Source organism: Macrotis lagotis, chromosome 1 (assembly GCF_037893015.1).
Source record: "Macrotis lagotis isolate mMagLag1 chromosome 1, bilby.v1.9.chrom.fasta, whole genome shotgun sequence".
NCBI lineage: Eukaryota > Metazoa > Chordata > Mammalia > Peramelemorphia > Peramelidae > Macrotis > Macrotis lagotis.
The window spans coordinates 510751208-510777209 of NC_133658.1; the positions used below are offsets into that span (position 1 = coordinate 510751208).

The 26002-nt window shown below is 32.9% G+C and overlaps 1 protein-coding gene across 9 annotated transcripts in view; it reads right to left on the reverse strand.

Annotated features, from left to right (window-relative positions):
• KDM6A (lysine demethylase 6A) overlaps window positions 1-26002 on the reverse strand; it is a 270454-nt gene that overhangs the window by 38370 nt on the left and 206082 nt on the right. For 6 of the 9 annotated variants that reach the window (XR_012474018.1, XM_074214140.1, XM_074214139.1 and 3 more), the window contains 7 exons: window positions 25561-25656; window positions 23887-23991; window positions 22166-22561; window positions 17123-17901; window positions 8616-8745; window positions 1526-1631; window positions 822-1027 (listed from right to left, as the gene is read on the reverse strand). Coding sequence is in view for 8 of the 9 variants with exons in the window: in XM_074214140.1 (XP_074070241.1) it covers window positions 822-1027; window positions 1526-1631; window positions 8616-8745; window positions 17123-17901; window positions 22166-22561; window positions 23887-23991; window positions 25561-25656 (1818 nt within the window). In the remaining variant the exon portion in view is untranslated. The remainder of the gene's footprint in view (window positions 1-821; window positions 1028-1525; window positions 1632-8615; window positions 8746-17122; window positions 17902-22165; window positions 22562-23886; window positions 23992-25560; window positions 25657-26002) is intronic. The other 3 variants (XM_074214137.1, XM_074214135.1, XM_074214133.1) reach the window with 1 other exon arrangement.

Consider the following 26002-nt stretch of genomic DNA (forward strand, 5'->3'; position numbering starts at 1 on the left):
ATAACATGTTTAAAAACAAGTATGAAGAATATAAATATATGCATTTAAATGTACCCTTAAGTAAATCTGTGTGCTGTATTTTTAAAGGAATGTTTAATTATTTTCTTTTAATGATTTATTCTCATGTTGTATGGATAAAAGCAAATTATAGTGCCCTCAAGGAATTCTCTATGGTTCTATTTCAGATCAACTGCAGATCTGTAGTGGTAGAAGGGAATTCTCTACACTGTAAAATCCAAGGTTTCTCTGATCCACCAAAACAACCAAATAACTCTCAGAAATTCAAGAGGGAAAAAAAAAAAAGGAAAAGGAAAGTTGGTGAGTTGGCCCATGTAAATGAAGGAGGAACAAAGAGCATCTCTCTTTCTAGTATTTTTAAAAGTCACGTTCTACTACAATAGTCCTTGCTTTATTAGATAACAATTTTCCATTTATTTTTCATGAAGAGTTGAGAAAAGATTAGTATGGATATAGAAGAGATTAAGATGAAATCTTCTTAACTTTAACTTGTCTAGTATTAAGTAAAAATGGAATTTTTATTTTTGAATCATCTTTACAAGGTAGTTCCTTTAGAATTCATATTTTGGAAGGAAAAAGTCTAGCTGCAAACAAAAAATGATTAAGAAATAGATAAAAAATTAAACTCACTATTTCCAGTCACTAAAAGCTGTAAATTGGAGGTCTACTTAGGCTTTAAAAGAGTATGACAATTTATATAGGTAGGGGTTATAAACATTTGAAAAGTATAAATAAAATGAAATTTCCCAGATTCTTCAGTCTACTGTTAGATCTGGAATAACTGTCCAGAATTAAATACTTACCCTCAATGATTCCTGGAATGAGGAAGCCTGATACTGTGCATACTTAGCAATTGTTGTATGAGATCTATTACTTTCACAACGCCAAATTTTCTTGGTTCCAGTGGGGTCCCAGTTTTCATCTGAGGGTTGCATTAATTGTGTCCTCACTTCCACGATATGTTCGTTATTTGCTTCTACCAAAGTTTTGGTGGAGAAAAGTCCCAGGTCTTCAAAAAATTAAAGAAAAAAAGACAATTCAATTAATAAATGAACTTCTTGAGTGATATTTAGACATAGGATGAAAAATTACTGAAACACATTATTTCAACACACTTTTTAAGGCACAACCACTCAAACAATCAATATCTATTTCATTTGTAAGGGATTAAGGAACTAAACTTCACAAACATCCTGGGCACACTATGCTCTATCCTAATTCAGGAAGATTTAAAAAGAAAACACAAAAACACTAAAAAAGCTATTTCAAATCCCTTCTTATAGGAAACTAAAAGTCTGCATATGTGTATGAAAAATATCATGGCAACATTCCCCCATTAACAGATGCTTAATATGAAAAGGTAATGAAGTAGCAGACAAATGAAAAAGTTTTATATGTATATACAAAATACAAATAATAGAGTTGGCGTATTACAATTAAAATGTAGAATTCCAAATGACTCTTGTTCATGTTTCATTTCTGTTAACCAGTAAAAAATAAACCATACCTAATTTAAGAGCTCCTGCAAGGCCACGTATTACAGTAACAGGGTTGTTTGGATTTGTACAGAATTGATGTAAAGGAGGAAAGAAAGCATCACGTTTATTTTCCAACTGCAAAATTAAAATGTACTGTTAGATCTCAGAAAAAATGTAGTTAGTCTTAAATATTAAAGATGATAAATTTCAAAGTACTCCTAAATTAACAGTGGTAATGTTTTCTAATTTTAAACTCAATAAATTCTATTGATGAATGTAAATAAGGTTGTTTATGAACAGATAACCAGTTTTTCACTCAAGATAATAGGAAAATTTAGGAAAAATTCACTAAATATAGATCTTGCCTGTATTTGAATATTAATTTTTAACAAAATTTAATTTCCATTCTTTCCCATAACAGTAAAAAAGATTTCAAAAAATTGCAAGAAATTCATTGAAAATATTTTATGCTTTTTCAGTAAAAAAATTTTAAAAACTTAACATTTATCCACAAAAGCATAAAAAGCAAAAAAGGAATTATAATGCACAATTATCCAAATTAGATCTGGATAACTAGAGAACATAAAATATCTTAAAACTTTGTTTGTACTTGAATATTTATTTTTAATATAATTTAATTTTCATTCTTTTCCATAACACTAAAAAATGATTTATAAAATTGCAAAAAGCCTTAACCACTGAAAATAGTTACTTTATACTTTTAGGTAACATGATTAAAAAAGGAACTATAATAATACAATATTAACCAAAATAGGTGTGGACAGCTACAGAATATAAAACAGTTTAACTTTATTGTAGTCCCAAACCTCAAACTTAAAATAAAACATAAAAAACATCAGCATTCCTACTAGGATTTGCCTTCTACTGGTACAAACTTAATTGTATTTAGCCTCTAGAGGGCAGAAGGGGTCAAATCTCCAAAGCATAGTTCAGAATCATTCCATGGAAAATAAGACCACTGGGATCTCTCTCTCTCTCTCTCTCTCTCTCTCTCTCTCTCTCTCTCTCACATTTGTATGAACAGGATGGGACCCAGAGGAACTCTTCCAACATCCCCTTACAAATTAAAATAAGGCCTCAAATAAAATTTTGGATCAGAGACATTGCTGCAGCAAGACAAGCTAGGAGGTCTCAAGGAGAAGAAGTCTATGATATCTAGCAATGACCCTTTGAGGCAACTGGGAAAGCAGTAGTAGTTGTGGTATTAGTACTATAGCAACAGTTACTCCAGGATCTCTCAGCCCAGAGACAGTAATGGGTTAGAAAGTGATTAGAGGGACCCTTGGTAGATACTGGGCACTAACTGTAAACTCCAGCAGTAGGTCAGAGTAAAGATCTATCATGTCCAGCTTGTGATCTGACACAAGGGAGGAAAGGGTCCTGGTCACACCTTCAGTGCCAAGAGGCACACTAGCAGGTGCAGCTGCAGAAGATCAGGAGACCTGGTCATAGTTGTAGAGCCAAAAAGAGGCCTATCACTTGTTGCAGAGGAGCACAGGATGTTCCTAAAGACCAGAGTACAGAGTGCAGACCTGGAACTGGACCATACCTGGTCCAGGATAACACTGCTGTGGAAGCACTGAAAACTTGTAGAATGCCAGAACTAATTAAAAAGTCTGAAGCTTGGGTGCTTCCTTACTTGAGGATAAACAGAACCCAACTTTAACGTAAAATTTGAAGTGGATAGGAAGGGAAAATGAGCAAACAATAAAATAAGAACTTGACCACAAAGCTACTACAGTGGCATGGAATACCAAGATACAAATCCAAAAGATAACAATTGAAGACAACTATTAAAAAAAGCCTCAAAGAGAAGTGTTAATTGAACCCAAGATTAACAAAAATTCTTGACTGGTAGAATTAAAAAGATAAGAAAGGCAGAGAAAAAACTGGGAAAATAAATTTATGTGATGCAAGAAAATTATGAAAAGAGAATTAACAGTTTGGTAAAAGAGGTACAAAGAATCCTGAAGAAAAGAACCCCTTAAAAAAGAAAACTGCATAAATGGAAAAAAGATGCAAAAGCTCACTGAAGAATCTTAATTATTTAAAAATTAAACGAGACATCAAGAAACAAAAGTCAAAATGAAAAAAGTGAACTAAAAATAGATTCAGAGATAATCTAAGAATTATTAAACTATTATTGAAATTACTGAAAGTCACAATCAAAGAAAGAGCCAAGATGTCATCTTTTAAGAAATTATCAAGGAAAACTGCCCTGATATCTTACACATTAAGAATGTATGGAAATGTAAAGAACCCACTGATCATCTCCTGAAAGAGATACCAAAATGAAAACTCCCAGAAATATTTTAGTCAAATTCCAGAGCTCTAAATTCAGGGAGAAAATATTGACAATGACAAGAAAAAAACAATCCAAATATTAGAGAACCAGTCAGGAAAATACAAAATTCAGTCAAGGTAAGGAAGTGAAGGGACTGAAATATGAAATTCTGAAAGGCAAAGGAGTTAGGATTAGAGTAATCCTTTAGGAAACAGACACTTAATGAAACATCCTGCATTTCTTTTTTTTTAATTTTGCAATTTTCCCCTCACCCCCCCCCCCCACAGAAGGCAGTCTGATAGTCTTTACATTGCTTCCATGCTATACCTTGATCAAAACTGAATGTGTTGAAAGAAAAATCTTATCATTAAGGAAAAAATAAAATATAAAAGATAACAAACTTACATAATACATAATATAACTTTTTTTGTGAATTAAAGGTGATAGTCTTTGGTCTTTGTTTAAACTTCACAGTTCTTTCTCTGGATACAGATGGTATTCTCCATCACAAATACCCCAAAATTGTCCCCAATTGTTGCACTGATGGAATGAGCAAGTCCATTAAAATTGATTATAAACCCCATGTTACCGTTAGGGTGCACAATGTTCTGGTTCTGGTCATCTCACTTGGCATCAGTTCATGCAAATCCCTCCAGGCTTCCCTGAATTTCCATCCCTCCTGGTTTTTAATAGAACAATATTGTTCTAACACACACACACACACACACACACACACACACACACACACACACACAGCCATCCTCCAATTTATGGACATCTCCTCGATTTACAGTGCTTTGCCAACACAAACCGAACTGGTATGAATATTTTTGTACCTGTTTTCCCCCTTTTTCATAATCTCTTCAGGGTACAGACCCAGTAGTGGTATTGCTGGGTCAAAGGGTATGCACATCTTTCTATTTATTTGAGAAGTGTTTTATAGTTGTCTTCTTAGAGTTTCTGAATCTTCCTTGGCAGATAGACTCCCAAGTATTTTATATTGTCTGAAGTTACTTTAAATGGGATTTCTGTGCTGTGGATTTATGGGGGTTTATTTTATATCCTGAAACTTTGATAAAATTGCTAATTGTTTCCAGTAGTTTTTTAGACGATTTATTAGGATTCTGTAGGTAAACCAACATGTCACCTGCAAAGAGTGAGAGTACTGTTTCTTCCTTCCCAATTCCAATTCCTTTAATTTTTTTCTTCTTTTATTGATGAAGCTAACACTTCTAATACAATACTGAATAGTAGTGGTGATAATGGGCACCTTTGTTTCATCCTTTATCTTATTGGAAATGCCTCTAAGCTTATCCCCATACTTCCGGGTATTTCTGATTAAATAAAAGAGCGTATTTGATATTCCAATAAAAGACTCAAAAAGAAGGACAAAAAGGTACAGAGTAGAGTTAAACTGTTTATACTCCTATATGTAAAGATGATACATGTAACTCTGAGAACATTATCATTACTAGGGATTTAAATGAAATCCACATAGTTAGAGGGTATGGGTTTGGAGTTGAATATGTTGGGATAACCTCATGAAAACCCAAACAAAACAATTATTTAGAAGTGAGAAAGAGGAATGCACTGGGAAAAGGAAGGAGAGAGAGAATGGGTAAAATTTATTCACATTAAAGAGCTATGCAGGGAAGTTTTTAATCATGAAGGGGAGAAAAGGGGATAGGAGGTTGTTGCAGGCAGTGCTTGAACCTCACTCTAATCAGAATTCGTTCAAGGAGAAACAAATATATGCACACATTCAGGTATAGAAATTTATCTTACCCAATAGGGAATGGGGAAAAGAGATATTAAGAGGGTACAGGTATATGAAAAAATGGAAGGTGGATTATGGGAGGCAGAGACCAAAAACAGGGTCAGGATAAAAGAATACAGGACTAAGGGAAATAATAATCATAACTGCCAATATGAACAAGAGGAACTAATTCATAAAACAGAAGTGGAGAGCAGAATGGATTAAAAACCAGAATCCAAACAATGTTATATACCAGAAACACACTTGAAACAAAGAAACATACAGAATTAAAACAAAGGGTTAGAGCAGAATCTTTTATGCTTCAGCTGAAGTAAAAATGGCAGAGGTGATAATCATGATCTCAAAGTTAATTAATTAAATCTAATTATTAATTAAAAAAACAACTATGTTTTGCTAAAGAGGACCACAGACAATAAACATTTTACAAGTTTCTGATTAAGGATTAATTTTTAAGATAGAAAGGGAACTGAGTCAGATTTATAAAAATAAAAGCCATTCCTCAGTTGATAAATGATTAAAGGATATGTTTATTCTGTTTTCAAAAAAAAAAAAAATCAAAGCAATCAGCAATCATATGAAAAAATGCTCTGCATTATTGATAGAGGAATGCAACATAAAACAACTCTGATTTACTAACCTCACACCTATGAGGAATGAAAATGAACTGCTAATGGAGTAATGAACCAGCGGAGTACAGGGGTAGACCAATGATTCCCAAAGGGCTATAAAACTATGCATGCCCTTTGTTTTAGCAATACCACTGGTATCCCAAAGAAATCAAAGGAAAAAAACCCATATGTGCAAAAAAAAATTCTAGCACCTCCTTTAGTAGTGGCAAAGACTTGGAAATTGAGATGTTCATCAACTGGGGAATAATCGACGAACAATTTGTGGCATGTGAAATGATGAGGTGCATGGTTTCAGAAAAATGTGGCAAGACTGATATGAACTAATGCAAAATAATCAGCAAAATTGGGACATCATTAGGTCCAGTAATGGTAAAGCTGTAACAATGATCAAGTATAAAATATCTTGGCTATTTTCTATTTAATTCCAAAGGACTCACAATGAAAAAATGCCATTCACCTAAAAAAAGAAAACTGATAAACTCTAAGTGTAAACTGAAGCATAATATTCTGTATTTATTGCCTTATGGTTAATATGGAAATACATTTTCCAAGATTTCATATAAATAACTTCTCTCAATGAACAGAGGAAGGGTAAAAAGGAAGCAGAGAATCTGGAACTTACAATATAAAAAAATCTGGAACTTGCAATATAAAAGGAATACTAAAAATAAATGAATGACAAATTGAGGATTGGAAAGAGCAGTAATAAGGGATATAGCCGAGGTAGTATTTTCCCCATTTTGTAGATGAAGAAATTGAGACTGAGTAAGACACATAAAATAATTTATTCAAGCACACACAATTATCTAAGAGCTAGATTCAAGATTCAAACTAAGGTCTCTCCTGACTCCCCATGACATTTGGTTGCATTATTCTGATGTTCTTTTGGATCATTTTACATTGGAACTCTCTATGTCCATGCCTGTTAGGCAGCTAGGAAGAAGTACAGGGGCTAAAGTGATGGGCATGGAATCAGCAAGCCTCAGACTTAGTATTATGTGGCCCTAGGCAAGTTACTTCTCTCCCTGGGTTTTCTCAACTCATAATATCTTCTACTTCCCAGAATTGTTGTGAGGAAAAAAATAACATTTGCCAAATGTTATGCGAACCTTAAAGTGCTACATAAATATTACTTATTATTATTATTGTTGTTGTTGTCGAATGTTATTATGTTGAAAGTTCCTTGAGGGACAGTAGTTGTTTTTAATTTAATCTGTCTTTTCCAGTCCCAAGAATGGGGCTCTGAAAAAATAAGTACTTAGTAAGTGAATGTTGAAACTGAAAAAAACAAACCAACCCTATTCTGAGGAGAAACTAAAGAATTAGTATGACACTGATCATACCTAATTTCCTATCCTTCATATCTTTTTACAACTTTCAGATATCAAATTCTATAATATGAATTATGTATAACTCCAATCTTGATTATGAATCATGATCTTATTACTATCTACCATATTTTGCTTTATACTTAACTTGCTATCTCTCTCCTAAGAAATATTTCTTAGCTAGTATCTTACTCTACCTTTGCAATCACTTGTAAGGTAAGTACTGCAAAATATCAATCACGATTCAGCAAGTATTATTAAGCATTTATCACAGGCAAAATATTGCACCTGGGCAATAAAAAGACCCAGTCGCTTCCTCTGTGAAGTTTGTTGTCTTAAGTAGAAAGGATTAGATAAACGAATAAGGAAAATATTAAAATTTTATCAAAAATAGAATAGAGTACCAAAGGAAACATTGGGACAGCTTTCATTTAGTGCAAATTCTAATAATATATGCACCTACTTCAGAGATTTTCCCTACGAATTAGAACAATGAACTTGGATTTAGATCATCAGAGATTCCAGTTCTATCTAAGCACAAAACTGAACAAGAGTAGCACTTAGGGGCAAGAAAATGGTAAATATGGACAAGTAGCAAGCAGAGTCAGAGTCAAGAGTGAAGTGACATGAGACAAGTCTAGAAAGGTAGGGTGACAATCTCATACTGCAGGGGGTCCTGCCTGATATAGGCTAAGCAATTATTCTCTGGGCAATAAGCAGTTAGGGAAGAGTGTGAAGCATATGGCCATGACTTATCTGCTGCATTTGCTTACTCATACAATGCTCTGAGGAATGGGGAGAAAAAAAATGGTTAGAATGAAATAAGGAAAACTAGACAAGGAAAGTCCACAGTTATCATAGACGAAAAGCAGTTGTTTTCTAAAATTACTTAACAGCGGCATTCCCCACCCCCAACCAACTAATAAATACAGTATATTGAGACTGTCTCCCAATAATTATTACAATTTTCCCAAGTGTTTAGGAGCAATTTTCTTTGAAAACAGTATTTTGTTAACAATAAAGTATAAATGGCACCAAAGAAAAATGAATTGATTGACTTCTAAGTTAGTTCCTACTCACATAAATACTAGGTGTAGGTGGATTCAACTTGTCTTTTGGCAAGGGAGGATATGGTGACGGTGGTGGTTGTGGAGGTGGACATTTATCCAATAAAATGCTACTATTGGACAAGCCATTTTTCCCAAGATTCCTTAAAAATAAAAAGAAAACATGAAATCAGCTGTACATATTCTTACTCAAAACAGAAAACATTTTTTAAGTTAGAATCATTATAATTCTTAATCCATATAGCATTTATTATGAATAAAGTTTAATTCCAAAACCAATAAGTTTTAGGTCAATCAAGTATAAAATTCCAGAATAGACATCAATTTAATAAATAATCTTAATTTTGATATGTTTAAAGAAACTAAAACAAAATGCAAAGATATTAATTGCTCATGACTGGACCCTGCCAATAATACAAAAATCATAAAAGTTATCTAAATTGATTTACAGATTTATTGACATCCCAATCAAGCAACCAAAGAAAGAATGATTCCTTTACCTGCTAGACAATATGCTAATTTCATTTAGAGGAACTAGGCCTAAATAGAGGAGGGGAAAAGGGCAAAACAGTACCTAATCTATAAAATAACAATCTTCAAGTTCATGAGAATAGCTCTAAGTGGAACATAAATGCATTATTATTCAAAAGATAAACCCCAATAGCTCAAATAAAAAAAAAAATTCTGGGAAAGCTATAAATAAGCCTGGGAAGAAAAGACTGATATCAACATCATAGGTCAGACCTACATCCAAATAGATGTAGATTAAAAAATTAATTCATGAAAAAAATTAGACAAACAAAGAAAGGATACTTTCCACAACAACGAATAGGGAAAGAATTCTTGATTAAACAAGCAAAGGGTCATAGGAGAGAAGATAGCTCCAAAGTACAAACTGGAGAACTGCAAATTAAAACAATTCTGATTGTTCATCTAACATCCATGAGATTAGCCAAAATGACAAAAAAGGAAAATGACAATTGCTGGAGGGAATGTGGGAATAAAGTTGTTGATAAAGTTCTTTATCATTCTGGAAAGTAAAATCATACCCCCAATTTCAGCAATATGACTATCAGACTATAAAGAGATCAATGTAGGAATGAAAGGACCAATATAAACAAAGAAAATTATAATAATTCAAGTACTGTAATTGGAAAACAAAATGAATGTCCATCAATTGATACACACAGACACGGACACAAACTTTCAGGCAGAGCCAGGCTATGAATTTGTTTTGTGTGACTATATTCATATTACAAAGTAAGATTTTTGAGTGGAGTGATAATACCCCTTATAAGGCAAATTAGATAGTATTTTTCAACCAGTCATTTTTCCTCAGATATAGAAAGAAATTCATTAACTTTGAAAATAAAGCCTGTTCCAAAATAAATATCAGAATGAAAATTTAGGCCTGAATTAGTGGGCTATTAAATTACAATTGGGAACAGTTCTTTTACTGTGCATCATGTTGAAATTGGGGGATGAATGTAACACTGTTAAAAATACTCCCAATTTAATTTAAAGGTAACAGAGCAAAAAAGTTATTTTCTGAGTGAAAACACTCCTTGCATAAACCCAGATTTGATCAAAATCCAGTTTTATTTGTTAGAAGAATTTGAATACAGGTTTTATCAGATAATCAGCTAGAGAGGTTTTGATACTGGGAGCTCCCTATATTTAAGAAACCAAAGAACTTGACCAAAAATGGTTAGTTTTCTATGCCAGACTTGTTATTTATTTATTTATTTTTTTAGTTTAGGGGATTTTAGTGTAAAAATTTCACATACCAATGCAGATTGGCAAATTGCTCTTCAAATGATATTAAGAGAACTGCTTGGGGCGTTAAACTGGCTTCTCCTAGGGCAAAGAGCCAAATTGATTTTCTATTCACTATGCTGCTTTTTAATAATGATATAATAAAGAATATAAATTACAAATAAAGATTAAATATAATTAGGAATCAAATAAATTGATAATAGCTAAAGAAAATTGTGTACTTGTATCCCGGAACTAAACTGAAGATACCACACCTGAAACAAAATATTTTAAGTTAAAAACAGCACTACAAACCACTGAAGCAATTAAAGATAAGAACTTGCTATTTTTTAAGTTTTCTAAATAAAACCCAGGTTTAAATTAAAAAAAAAATTAAGTCTTAAGGACTAAAACAATTAATTTTTTATCTAAAGTAAATGTATATTACTATTCATCCCATGCTTCTCACTCCATTCTAGAAGTAAACACACACACACAAGACATTTTTATGTCAACCCTTCAGTCAATCATATCTAAAGTAAAAAAGAAATTACAAATAATACCTAGATGGCATGGAAGAGGGTTGGACTTGCAGTCAGAAGACCTGAGCTCAAATTCTATATCAGCCACTAAGTGTATTCCTGGACACATAATTATAACAACTCTCAAGTTTCAGTATTCCCATGTATAAATTGATAGAAATCACACACATTTCACTCAGTTATATGGGTCAAATATAAAAAGCTTTGCCAACCCATGAATGTTGTAAGATGAACAACTCATGAAGCAGGTCCATCAGTCTGTACATGACATTACAATTGGGAAACAATTCACAAACAGAAAGCATCAAAGAGGTCCAGAGTGGACTGTGAGCTGACTTGCATTTGGAAATAACGAAATTGTTTTCAGTGACTTCAAAATTTCAGAGTAGCTGTAAATCTGTATGAGTTGAAGAAGTTTCTCACCAAGAGATGCCTTTGTAGGTTAAAAAAAAATCACTTTCAAGAAAAAAAATATTGTAAAATAAATTTGACCTGTTTACTTATGACAGAAGAAAAATAAAATATTTAAATATGATATACCACAATTTAAACAGAATAAAGAATTCTTCCAAAATCAATTTTATATCATAAAACCCAGAAAAGATACACAAAGAATAATGGAATATGAATAGTTTTAAAGGGAAGAAAAGACATAAGGGAGATCCATGATACTTTGTAGTAAAATGGTTTAGACATTTGATAGAACTGCAATTTATATCCAGAAAAGAGAAAACCCAACTTTTATTCTTTCACTGAACAGCATTATGATGCCATTATCAGTAAAATAGATCAGGAATGTCAAGATAAAGGGACATTCTGTGTAAATAATGCAATTATATCCCAACCTAACTTCCTAATTATCTACAACATCACTTTTTGATGGAAAGATTTATCAGCAAAGAGTTATCAATGCATTATTTACTACTGGTAAATTATTAGAGGATGTAGATGATACAGGCTTAATGGCAACATAATTAATGAAAAACAATATACTTGGCTTTGGAATGCATTATTAAACTACTGATTAGAAACATTCTTAGGATATTCACAATGCTTCAAAAGAAACAATAGTTATCAATTTGAAAATCTAAGAAGTGAAAGTTTAAAATTCCAGCTATCATCATTTTTCACCCCTGAAAGGGGTGGGCTTCTTACTATATTGAAGACACAGTTTCATCTTTAAGAAAAATAATGCACAATTTACCATTTTACTATCTACATTTACTTCATGGTCTCTACCATCTCTGGTTACCATCCAAGGTATGATTTGAATTTTTAAACAGCCAAATTATATATACCACTACTCTTGAAAATAAAGGCCAAGGGAGATTTTATACTATTCTCCCCTAAAATGATCTTTTGTCTATTATTTTTCTTAATTTATACCAAGTTAAAATTATAAAAATTAAAGAATAAGTATATATCTACAGTAAATACTATGTTAGCATACTCTGGGAGATGGAGGGGAAAAAGTTCTTCTTTCTCAACCTGTATATAAAGTAGAATGTGTTTATCCAATCAAGCATCATCTTAGAAGGCAGAGAAAAATTGGAAAAGAGGCAATAAATATATGCGATATCAGAAATAGGAACAAGAAGATCTTATAGGAAATGGATATGAATATAGAGAGAAGAAGAGGGAAGTGCTAAGTAAGAAAAAGTGTGTGTGTGTGTGTGTGTGTGTGTGTGTGTGTGTGTGTATACATATGAAAGCTTGAGGTCTAAATTTGACTCACCATCAAGGCTAGGTAGATTCATTATACATTTTGACGTTTTCTGCATTAATGAAATGTCACTAAACATCCTTTAATCTTGGTTAAAAGATAGGTCTATACTTAAAACAAAGAAATAAAAATGACTTAATAAACATTAATCTTTCCTGAAAAGGGGATTGGAAGAGGAATTGAGGAGGAACTATGACAGATCTTTTCATTATAAAAGCTGTTGCTGCCCCCAACCAATTTTTGCTTTCATGATTAGTCACATTCATTATAACAAGTAGTGGAAATCCTGAAGCCAATGTTCTCTCCAACTGTTAACTTTTCTTTTTTTTGCACCTACAGTCCACAGAAAGCTTTTAACACCTTAAGTATCAGCCACAGGAGTGATACTATATTCAACACAGAGTAGGAAAAAAAAGTAATTTTGTAGTTTGTGAAGGAAAGGGAGAGGGGAGTGAGGAATGGAAGAAGAAAAATAAGAGGAATATTACACAACTAACTATCAGAGTCAAATAATTTTTATTATTTTGTTTAGGCCTGACTAATTTGCCTTAACTGAAGGAAAAGTCAATGCAAAATTAGTAAAAGAATTAGATAATACATAATTTTGTAAGAAAAACACAACATTGTAATTTTGTCTAGAAGTAAAGACAAGATTCAGGGATACAGTTGTATATTACAGATTTAATTGTCTTAATAAATCAAGATAAGGAAAAATATGTGATCCTAAAAACATTACTGTATATAATAAGCATAATTCTTCTTTGCAGGTAAACAAAATAGTTTTTAAAGTTACCTTCTTTCATGTTAAGGTACATTCTTATTTTTATCCTATTTATTATATATACACTATTAAATTGGCTCCTTTTCCTCATAGAGCAGAAGGCAACCTTCAAAAGGTACTTTCAGATTATCAAAAAATTTTCAATGAGTAAAATCTAAATTAATATCTTTTTACTTTATTATTAGGTCAGACATATTTATGTTAAAAAAATTTAAAGCCAAGACAGAAATGCTTTTTGGATTAAGTATTATGTTTAATTACCTTTACCACAGCTTTCTCCATTTAGCACACAAACCTAGGGGATGACTTTTTGTTTAAAATGAAGAGCTGAAGGAAGGTAATCTATAACTTTGAATTAAAGGAAGACATCATTGTATAAGCACAATGTCTAAAATCATGATTCAGATATCTAACAGATATGTGATAGTAACAAAGACAATCTTTCAGAGTTTAAGTTTCTTTATCTATAAATAAAGAATAACAATGCTTATAATCCTTAACTCATAGTGTGAGGAAAGCACTGTGTAGATCTTTAAAACTGTATCTAGGGAGCAGCTAGGTGGTGCACTGGAAAGAGCACTGTCACTGGAGTCAGGGAGAACCTAAGTTCGAATTTGACCCCATTTAAGAACTGTGTAAACTTGGAAAACCAACAAAGTCACAAAGGGTTTTACCATGTGTCACATACTGTCTAAGAAATGGGAAAATCAAAGAAGATTTTCCTTCAACAACATCCTTCTCTTTCTGCTTTGCATATCTTACCTCACAGGTGTGCTTATGGTCATGGTCTGGACTCCTTTTCCTTTTCTCTCTCCTGAGCCTCAAGTCTTATTATTTCCAATAGCTTGTTTGATAACCCCCACCTAGGATGTCTTCTATGCAGAACCCATTAATTTTCTGTCAAGGATACATAGCCACCCTAGCTTTCATTCTGGGAACAATTCTTAGGTCTTCCTTTACTCATTTTCAATTATTTGGCCAATCTCCCCTTCTTTCTCTCTACTCACATTAAAATACTGTCCAGATGCTCTTAAACTCTCCTCAGACTATCACGATAGCCCGATTGTTTTCTATTCATTACAACTATTTCTAAAGTGCCCATCTGATCAAGTCCCCATGCTGCTCAAGAAACTGCAGTGGCTCTGCACTGTCTCTCCAACAAAATGTAAACTTATTATGTGACCCTACCTATATTTCCAGACTGATCACATATTAGAATCATGCATAGTTGCCGTTGACACTCAGGGGGATGTCATATTTCCTCACCTCTTCTCCTAGCATCCTTAGACACTCTCTATATTTGAGCTTGATTTCTTTTTTCCATCAAGCCTCTCATGGTTTCCTGTGATGAGTGACTCTCCCATTTTATCCTTAATTATGTATTTATTTTATATATGTCTTGTATTTACCTAACTGTAAATATATTTTATCTTCTCCCTCCCAATTCAAGAATACAAGATCCTTAAGGGTGTAAACTAACTTCTGTATTTCTATCTGGAGCACCTAGGACAATGCCAGTAAATACTTGAAAAAACACTTGTTTATTCTGATTCATTTATTTTGTTTGCCTATCATTTTTTTCTATCTATGAAATTAAGGAATATTATCTCTAAAATAATGTTTAGAGTTAAAATTTCATTTTTCTCATTTAGGAAAATGTTCAGTATTGAAGATACAAACATTCCCATATTTTTTCTATCTCCAAAAAGGATATGAGGTAGCTAAGATTTATAGTATGAGTACAGTATATTAAGTTCCTAAAACTAAAGGATTCTTAATTTTAAATAAGACATAAATCATATAAAAAGGTAAATAATGTTTAGAATATTGAAAAATCCTAAAAACAAAATTTAGTTATAAAATATAGCCTGTGAGATAAGAGATTACTTCTAAATTAAATGTGGAGATTAAAACCTAAAAATAGAATGGAAGAATATGCTTAACAATTCACTGAGCTAAACATTTATATAAACCTCTTAAGGATGAGATAGAAGACCATTTTTATGCATTGGGAAACATAGCTAACCAGGATCTATACCCTGAGACTGCTGGTTAGTTTAGTCTACATGTAAATTTCTTTGAGAGCAATGACAGAGTCCTTGATTTCCCTAGTTAACTAATATAATGCCATGTAACTTTACAGATGCTTTTTTGCCATATCTTCTTTCATTTGCCAGCCTGGAGGAGCAGTGAAGTATCTATTTCAATAGCAGTAGTGGCAGAAACATATCAGCAGTGAAAGAGGGACAGGGATACAGAGATGGTAGAAAAGAGAACAAGCTGGACAGACATTACACATTAAATCCTAAAGGATTATTCAGCAAACAAATGAAGAGGGAAAAAAAAGTCATTATGACACCTAGATAGAATTTGCTGTCAGAAAGTTCTGACCCCTGCCTCAGATATTTACTGTGATGCCACACAAGTCATTTGATTTCTTTCAGTCTCAGTTTCCCAATTTGAAAAACAGAGAAAATAATACCATCTAGTCCACCCTAGGTTCTTGTAAGAATGGTGGCATGGTGGACATAAGCACCAGCCTTGGAGTTAGGAGGATATGAATACAAATTCATTCTCAGACACTTGATACTATGTGACCTTGAACAAGTCACCCCATAGTTCCCCAACAAAAAAATTAAATATTATATGTAAATAAAATTTCATTTTTCTCTGCTAACAACTGAAAAGATTTGACTAGAAGTGATCACAATATATCTCAAAACTTAAATTACATGTAGCAAAATATCATTCCTGGATCTAATTTTAGTAAGTAATTTCTCATCAAAATCAATGGAAGTGCTTATACAACACATACATGTCTGCTAGTTCTTTATGAATAATTGGGGTAGGAAATGATGCATATGGGAATCAGAAAATTAGAAAGAATTCCATTTCTTCTAAAACCGTCTCTTCCTATATTTAGATTAAACAATGTACTTTATTGTATTTTTCCTCTGAGTTCTACAGGAACACAAAAATAGTTTCACCTGTTTTGGGGAAAATGGGGATAGGATGGTTGGTGAAAAAACACATCAATCTTTCTTGGTATTTTTGTATCCACAAATAATTTGATAGCAGAAGAAAGTGACTGTACTCACACTAGCAGGCAATTAAAATCTCTCCAGTCTCAATAATTCTGTTCTTTCCTCTTAAATATTTTTCTATGGTCTAATCTTAGTGTGAAGTTGCTGTGTGACTAAGTAGATTACAATTTAACTGGTCTTTAGTTATTCCATTTCAAAGATGAAGTGACTGAGGAAGGAAGGAGAAATGTAAGGTTCCTCTCCTAGCTTTAAATTACAGAGCCCATAGGAAAAAAAATTCAAGTAACATCAGAATTCTAGGATCTGCCTAATGAAAATCTGAGCACTTCTTATCCTGGGAAAGAAAATGTCATGACATGTAGAGCCTGTCTGGAAAAGCCATCACCATGAGAAAGACATTAAACTAAAATGACATTAGAATTTTGTAGCTTATAGAAATCTTACCTTAGAAAAACAAACAGTAGAATAGAAACACAAATCCCGGGTGCAAAAAAAGCAACTGTTAATCTACTGTATTAATTAGCTGATTACTTATTTCTTTTAATTAAGCATACTTGTCATGTCCTAATTAGTTCATCTTTATGTTTGTGATAAACCAGGATTTATGAAAGAGAAATTCATTTAGACCATTAGCAAATAATTTTCAGTTTGTTATAAATTTTCCCCCAGACTAACCTGCATGCTTTTAGAACTTCTGCTGAGCTGGGATATATGGACACAGACATTGATGGTATGATTTGAGGACTAGGTTTGTGGCTAATTAGAGGCAGGTCTGTTTTCATGGGGCTCTGAGAGTCCTCCAATCCCTCTCCATTAACTGCATGTAGTCCACTATGAGGGCTGTTAAGGCTGGTAACACTGTTTGTGGTAGTCTGTTCGGTAGATTTTGGAGAAGGTGTTGCTGTCGAAATGGCTGAGGATGGTGAAGAGGCAACAGAATTCTCAGTCTTTGTATGAACAGCTGGATGAATGTTATTGACTTTGTCACAGGTTCCAGTACCCACATTGTTATTGGCTTTTCCCATCAACAAGGCAGAGAGCTGAGGATTGTCTGAACTAAGTAAACCTGGTGACTTAGAATCTCCATGGCTAGGGCTGGGAGCAGCATCTGCCGTCACCTGATGGACATGATTAGGAAGTCCTTCTATACCGGCAGTGCTGTTAAGTGTCTCTCCAGAATGCCTGCTTGTTTCAGGCACTATTGATGTGTTTCCTGAAGGCTTGCTCTCTTTGGTTAAGGTAATGCCTTGTTGTCCACCTGAGGTAGCAGTGTGAGAGGAGAGGTGATTGAGAGCAGCCCCCTGTGTTACTGAATTGCTAGGCATGGTAGAATGTCCATTCTGATTTTGTATACCAGTGCCAGCTGCCTGGAGATGCTGGGAAGGCCCAGTGGAAGAGAGAGGTCGTTCACTATTAGGACCTGCCAAATGTGAACTCTGACCTTTGTGAAGCCCCTAAAAGGAAAGAAAACAGTTTGAGACCAATTTTAAGAGGGAAAAAAGTCAGTTAAAAGAATGGTTTTTCCTTTTTAATTTTCAAAATTCCTAAAAAGAAATATATGAAGACTGATCACAGATATTCCAAAACTTCCAGTTATTATAGAACTGCCCAACACAGTGAAAGTTTTAAGTGAAAAAATCCCATTTAAAATATCTACTTTCTCTGCAACTTATAATTATCACATTGCATATCTTTTTAGAATGCCTGGAAGTAAATGGATTATTATTTATAGAAGATAATAAATAATTAAGCATTGGACTACTACTATAATAGGTAAAAATTTTAACATGGGTGTACATAAAATTACCCATAAGAACAGTAATCATTCAATTTCATACTGTACCATAAAAAATCCCTTACAAACATTATGTCACTATTCTTTACAACACTCCTGTGAAGTAGACAATGCGAATATTATCCCCAATTTGCCAACAAGGAAACTTGAGATTCCTGGATGTGAAGTGTCTTGTCCAAGGTTAGTAAATGGGAATTGAAATTTAAATGTAAGTCTTTCGATTGGTTCTGTCTGCTTTTCACCATATCATGTTGTCAAATCATTACTGCAAATCAATACTGATTCAACAACTGCCAGTATTCATTAAAACTTTTATTAAAAAAAATTCTTAAATATTTCTATTATTGAATGTCTTTCTGTATATTAAAATCCTTTCTTTAAATAAAACTACCTTCTTAATGTGAGACAGCATTAGGGAGTCAATATAGGGGAGGACAAGTGGCTTGCCTGCCTTTGCTTTCTTTTTATTGCAGTACCTACAAATCCCTATCTCATTCCTCCTTCCTAGAGACCTCAGCCCAAAAAATTATAAAGCAGGCTATTGTCACAAGTAAGTTGGGGTTGTTTTAGGAAAGGTAGGCAATTTCAATGTCTGATTTAAGATATAAAAGGCCTAGTTTAAAAAGAATGATAATCAGGGGCGGCTAGGTGGCGCAGTGGATAGACCATCAGCCCTGGAGTCAGGAGTACTTGAGTTCAAATCTGGCCTCAGACACTTAATAATTAGACACTTAATAATAGCTGTGTGGCCTTGGGCAAGCCACTTAATCCCATTGCCTTGCAAAAAATAAAAAAAATAAAAATAAATAAAAATAAAAAGAATGATAATCAATGGTGATTCCAGTTTTTAATTTGTAACTGCTGAAGGTAGTAACATTTCTACATTACTTTAAAATTTCTAATTAGTGGTTTTAATTGTAGAATATAAATTGCATGAATGCTTCTTTTTATTTTAAACCTGAATTATTAGACTTAAGTTTAGGATTGGTGTGAATATTTATTATCTAGAAACTGACCTCTACTATGTAACGAAAATGAAATCAAGACAGTCTTGATTAAATTTAGTTTAAAAAGGAATTCACAAGTCTTTGGAATAGTCTTTAATGAATTTTCTCATCTTTAGACACAATAAATTTTGTGTTTCCATTCTCCAGTAAAAATATGGGAACATACTTGTCATCTACTTACCTTAACCAGGTTCTTAATGAGAATGATTTAATACTATTAAGAATCTCAAGTTCTTTATTTGAAAGACACTAGAGAAGGACAAAGTATAACAGTTATTCAAAGTGTCAATTTGGAAGAAGGGTTATTCAGTGCAATTATGATACCCTGAAAAATTTCCCTTAAGTTATAAAGGAAATATCTCTAATGGCACTGATTTTATTTCAGATTTAAGAACTTGTTTTGAAATTTAATCTCTCGAAACACTGACTACGCTACTGTCAATATGTCAAGATTGTTGTAATTTCAAAATGAGTGTACGAAGTCATCAATATCATGAATCTATATCAAAACACATCTCAAATGACTGACAACACTACTGTAAGAAAGCAATTCTGCTAAGTACATAATATTAATCTTGTATAAATCACTATTCCCAATTTATGCTGAACACATACAAAACTTAAAAATGATCATATACAGACGATGCAGATTATATATATGATTACACAACATTTTGTATATGCAGATTATATATATTTATATATATATATATATATATATATATATAAAATTAGATAACATTTTGTATAAAGTAAAAATATGTCCATAATAAAAAAAAGAAAAGCTAATACATATTGAAATGGGGGTGGTCATTTCTCTGTAATGTCCAAAGGTCAATTAATTATTCATCAAAAATTTTTTGATTAAATGAAACATTTAGTAAATATCAACAAAAAATGATAGTTTTTTTTGTTTGTTTTTGAGTGCATTTTGGTGTGTTAACAACAGTCTCTCAAACAACAAAATTAGTATAAGAAAGCCATTCTGTAATCAAGACAGTCCTGATTAAATTTCGTTTAAAAAGGAACTCGTGGGGCGGTGGCGCAGTGGATAGAGCACTGGCCCTGGAGTCAGGAGTACCTGAGTTCAAATCCGACCTCAGACACCTAATAATTACTTAGCTGTGTGGTCTTGGGTAAGCCACTTAACCCCATTGCCTTGCAAAAAACCTAAAAAAAACTCCAAACAAAATTGAAAACATTTAGCCCAATGATCTTGTGGAACTTTTTCCATGTTATTTTGTACAATACAAAACTTAACAAATAGAACTGACGTAATATAATTAGGAAGAAACTTAAATCACAAAAACTGAAGCATTGTTTAATGAAATGACTTTAAAAAAATCATAGTTGTTATGTAAATGGAGATTTTTTAATGATAAAGCACATGGCAGGAACTTAATTGTTACTGATTTGATAATTCAAATACGACTTCAACTCTATCCTAATACACCAGTTTGTGCCCTCCTTCACAAATAACCTTGTATTCACCCGCACTTAAGATTGTTTGAATAAATTCAAAATACTGAGTATTAATAATACAAGTTTGGTGTACATAATGTTAAAGAAACCTGCCTGCAGGTTAAATGATAAAATTCCAGATTATCTGTTAAAGAAGAGTAAGATAAAAAAGTTACTGTTTTCTCTCCATTTTCATCAGGTTTATACTATCAAAGTGGGGACATTATGAAATTTCTAGCCCAAAAAAAATTTACAATGAATATAATAACTCCTATATATAGATTTTATTTCCAGAGGAAAAGAATGGAAGTAAATGAGAAGTCCTTGATATATCTGTCTAAGAGAATTTAAAGTCTTAATGAAGTAAAAATAAATAGGTTTTTTTCTACAAGTCAACCAAATAACCATCCCTGTCTTGATTTAACAAAGGTCTAAATTTATTCAGTAACCTAGGAGGAAAAGATTGCTCTTGGGTAACTAAAGTTTCATGCTATCAAAAGATGCAACGCTCAGCCATTAACAAAGTGATCATCTTGGCAAGGATCTGCCAGTGCAGTTCTCCTGAATCACTCTGGGAATGGCACTTGGCCTCAAGAACAAGATGCTATTAGGCTTCATTTGTAGTGGTTTGAGAACCTAATGTAGCTCCATTGCCACTTAAATGCCATCCACCTTCCTCTGGAAAAGGAAGCATATGTCTTTTAAGTTCCAGCATTAAAGAAAGCTAGAGCCAAAAGTGGGAAGAAATCTTTGTTAGTTACCTTTCATCAATACTGTTGATTTGATCCAACTATTCTGTAAAATAATTTGGGATTATACTGAGTGACTAAAATATCCATACCCTTTGATCCAGCTCTCTAATAACACCCCCCCCACCCCTGCCCCAGATCTCACTGGGAGGCAGTCTTTTCTTTTTGTTCCCTAGAAAAATCATTCATAAAAAAAACTAAAGTTCCATATACACCAAAGCATTTATAGGAGCAATAGAATTAACAAACCGAAAACAAGAAATACATATCAATTTGATGAAAGGCTAATGAAAATGTGATGACTAAAATAAAAAAAAAAATCACTGTACTAAAAAACAACGAATAAGAAAAATAGGGCAAGACTTATATGAACTAATTGCAAAATGACATGATTAATGGCAAAATGAGGCAATTAGAACAATACACTATTATGACAAAAATGTAAATGGGAAGAAAAGCACATCAATAAAAAATTAAAAAAAAAAAAACAGATACAAATGGCAAAGTTGAACTTGTACTGAATATGCCCATATATACCATAACTCTCAAAATATGATTTAATGATGGCAATAAAGGTCTTCAAATCAATATTATCTTTTTAAAAAAATGAACAAGGTTTCCCCCCTCCAGGGCTTATTAATAAGATGAAATTATAGGCAAAATTTTTAGCTAAATCAAGTCAATAATACAGTTGTAATCCTATTACCTGAGTGGAGTTAGAGAGTTGGTTTTTCCACGGCTCCTCTGCGCTGCTGGTCAGGTTTGTGCGGTTATGAGGTAGAGTGAGTGCGTTTCGCTGCAGGTAAGGCACGTTTCCATTACTTCCACTTCCTGTTATGTGATTATTGCCTATCAAAATAGTGTCTGTACTACCCAGCGTTCTTGCTGTACTGCAGGGAACTGGGCCTGCTGGAAAGGGTCCATTTGCCAAAGGCTGTCCAGGGCAGGCTGGACGGATTCCAGGCTGAGTGACATTAGGCACTCTGGTTAGAGCAACCTGTGGCTGCTGACCAGAGACAGAGTTTGTAGGCAGTGATGAGTCAGCTGTTGGCCCATTAGGAATTCCAGTAGCTCGTACCTGTGCAACTCCTGTTTGTCTCATCTATGGGAAAAAAGTTAAAGATAATTATTCATGTGAATCCAAAAAAAAAAAAAAAAAAAAAAAGAGGTGCTAACAAGTAGTCAATAAATGATCAATTCATTGTAATGTTTATTTCTATGGGCTAAAAATATAGATAAAATTATGAAACTCAATTTTAAAAATCAAGCTTTCTTGTACAATGTGAACAGGTTTTTTCTTAGATGCTGAACATTTTATTGATGAGGGAAGTAGGGAAAAAAAGCAGTTTATTTTCCTTGAAAAGAAGGAAGGAGTCCTTCCTGTCAAGGTCTCAGAAATGTTTTAACTATCTTTTATCAGCAGTACTCAATTTTCTTTCCATCTACCACTTGATTATACCTTAACTAAAAAGTAAAATTAATGTTTCAGATGTCCAGGAAGTTTAAATAAATTTAAATGAAAGCAGAGAAAGTATGGAGACATAAATACCTTGCACTAAAAGGGATAGGAGGTTTGAATACTCAATTTTGAATTAATTTCTCTTGACAAACACTAGATGGTTTCATCTTCACATTATTCATGATAATGATGATGATGTTTGTCCTTCAATCTTGAAGATGATCATGACATCAAGGGAGGTGATACCAGGACAAGCACATGGATTGGAGTGAGGGGATGCCGTGCAAAGTCACCAGTTTCACTTTCTCCTCTAGAGCCATCATATCAATGGCCAGCTATGAATAAGGATGATTGGAGATGGTCCTGGGTGTGAGGGAGTCAGTATTAAGTGACCTGCCGAAGTCACATGGCTACTAAGTGTCAGGTCTGATACTGGATTTAAACTCCCATCCTCCTGAATTATAAGGCCAGTGGCTCTATTCACTATGCCACTTAGCTGTCTTTCAATTATTCAGAAAAAAACTAAACCATGCAAACTTTGTTTTACATTTTCAATTCAAATCCTCTTTTCTGCATTTATTTGAAATATACTATATCATAATGGATTATTTGTGAATATGCTATATGCCTCTCCTCATTCCCCAAGTAGAATGAAAGTTTTCTTGAAATACAGTCTAACTCACTTTTATATCTAAAATACCAAATGTTATACTTGGCACCAAGGAGGCACTTTTAAAAAAAAAAGGAATGCTGTTTGATTTTTTAATGCTTAGCTTTCCTCTAAAAACTTATTTCTGATTCTATAAAGTACATATCAAACTGAATTTTAATCAAACTGAATTTTGATAAAAGCAATTAGAAAATATTCTGTTAATTTAAATGGGTATGAAACAGCACTAAAAATGACTCCCAACTTTATAAAATAAGAAAGCATACCTTATAAATCCTAGAATCAGTTTAATACACACCTGTTGATGTTGTTGCATCAAAACAAACTGACTCTCCAGTTGTTCCAGCATTAGTTTCTGTGCTGGATTTAAATTATTTCTATTTGCACGAAGCTGTTCCAAGTGCTAGAAAAGGGCAAATGGAAAAGAGCCACTAAAATTAAAATTCACATGTGCCCAATATAAAATGGTTACCACATCTGCATATAAAACAAATAAAGCCAGAGAAAGAACTTCCTGTCATTCAAAATAGTATAAGTGCATGAAATGTGGTCTCCTTGACTTCCAATTGAACTTGTTATAAATCAGATGTTTTGACTACCATAAATTACATAATCTCCTGCCTCAGAGGTACTAGACAATGTATGTCTTTCTAGTTCCTCCCAACTTTATAATTCTATTATTTTTGCTACTTCTAGATTTTAATCTTTTGAAGAAAGCAAGAATCTCATGCAATAGCTACATGTCAAAATCTACAATTCCTTTCATTCAGCAATCTTTCAACTAGACCATTCTGATAAATAGTTTTTTGAAGATCCAAAATTTTCCCAATTATACAAAATATTCCAATGATTTTAAATGTTTTAAATTTGGTTACCCTGGGAGTCCTCATATGAATATATACATTTAATCTCTTTAATATACTTTGATGAGATAAACACTATGTTTATTCTGTGTGAGTGTGCTCAATTGTAGTGTTCTTTGATACCTAATGTGGAGTGTTTTCTTAATAGCAGTTTACTTAACAATGTTCTTTTCTAGTCACATTTCACAATAATGTTTGGTTTTAGAGATACCGTTATATTTAAATTATAATGAAAATGTATAGTATATTACTCCAATGCTGTGTAATAATGATCTACACCTCATTTCTCATTCCCTTTAACACTAACTCCAGGTTTCACTATTATCACAAAATAAAGGGGGGGGGGGAATTGCATGTTTAGTTAGCACACCAAACACACAATCAAGACTTTGCCTTATATTGAGTAACTTTAAGACACAATCTCTTATAATTCACTAAATGTAAAATTAGGCAATGACTCTAATTCTGGCAAGAGTTGTACTTTATATTAGGAGCTTGATTCTACCTATATCTATCTTATTTTCTACCAAGGTAAATCAAAGAGATATTTTGATATGAAACAAGTAGATAGTCTGTTTTTACAGTAATAGCAAAATTAACATATAGCATATTATAGTATATATTATGCATCTTAGTTCAATTAATTTTCTTTTTTTGCTGTTTTTGTAAGGCAATGGGGTTACATGACTTGGCCAAGGGTCACACAGCTAGGTAATTAAGTGTCTGAGGCCAGATTTGAATTCAGGTCTCCTGGTTCCAGGGCCAGTGTTCTATCCAGTGTCAAACAATGAAGGCATATAAATAGGTGTGTGTGTGTGTGTGTGTGTGTGTGTGTGTATCTATATCTCACATTTACAGTTCAGAATGCAGAGACTTGAGGAAGTTAAAACTTTTCCCAAAGGTGTCCAGACTCAAATTCATGCCTTCTGATATCATATTCAGGGTTTTTTCGGTTAAACTAATTAATTAGCATCCGAGGCACCCAAATAATTGCTGAGTAATGGATTTATTTTCCAAAGGATAAATTTTCCTGTAATAAAATCTGTGGGCAATCTAAAACAAAAAATATAAACCTTAAAATATTCTTGTGTATTTACATACATACATACCTGTAATTTCTGTGGTGTCAAGCACCATGAATGAACTTGTTGCTGTGCTGGAGGATGTGACACTGTATGGCCACTACTCCAGGTACTGGAAGTATTCTGAAGAAAACCATGTTAAAAAGTTAACATCATTAAAGAATATAATGGCTATTCCAAACAATAATCAATGGGGACTAAATGACAATGAATTGGAAAAAATACTGAAATATATCTATGAAATTTTTTAAAATACTAAGTTCTATCAAAAGTAATTGATAATTTGAGAAGTTAGTACTAAATTTTGAGGGGAATCATTAATACTATATACACACATATATACACACACATATATACATATATATATATAAACACATACATATATATATATATATATATCTATGAAAAACCATATTGATTCTTTAAACCCTCCCTCACACCCACCACCCTCAAATTATGAAACAAATGA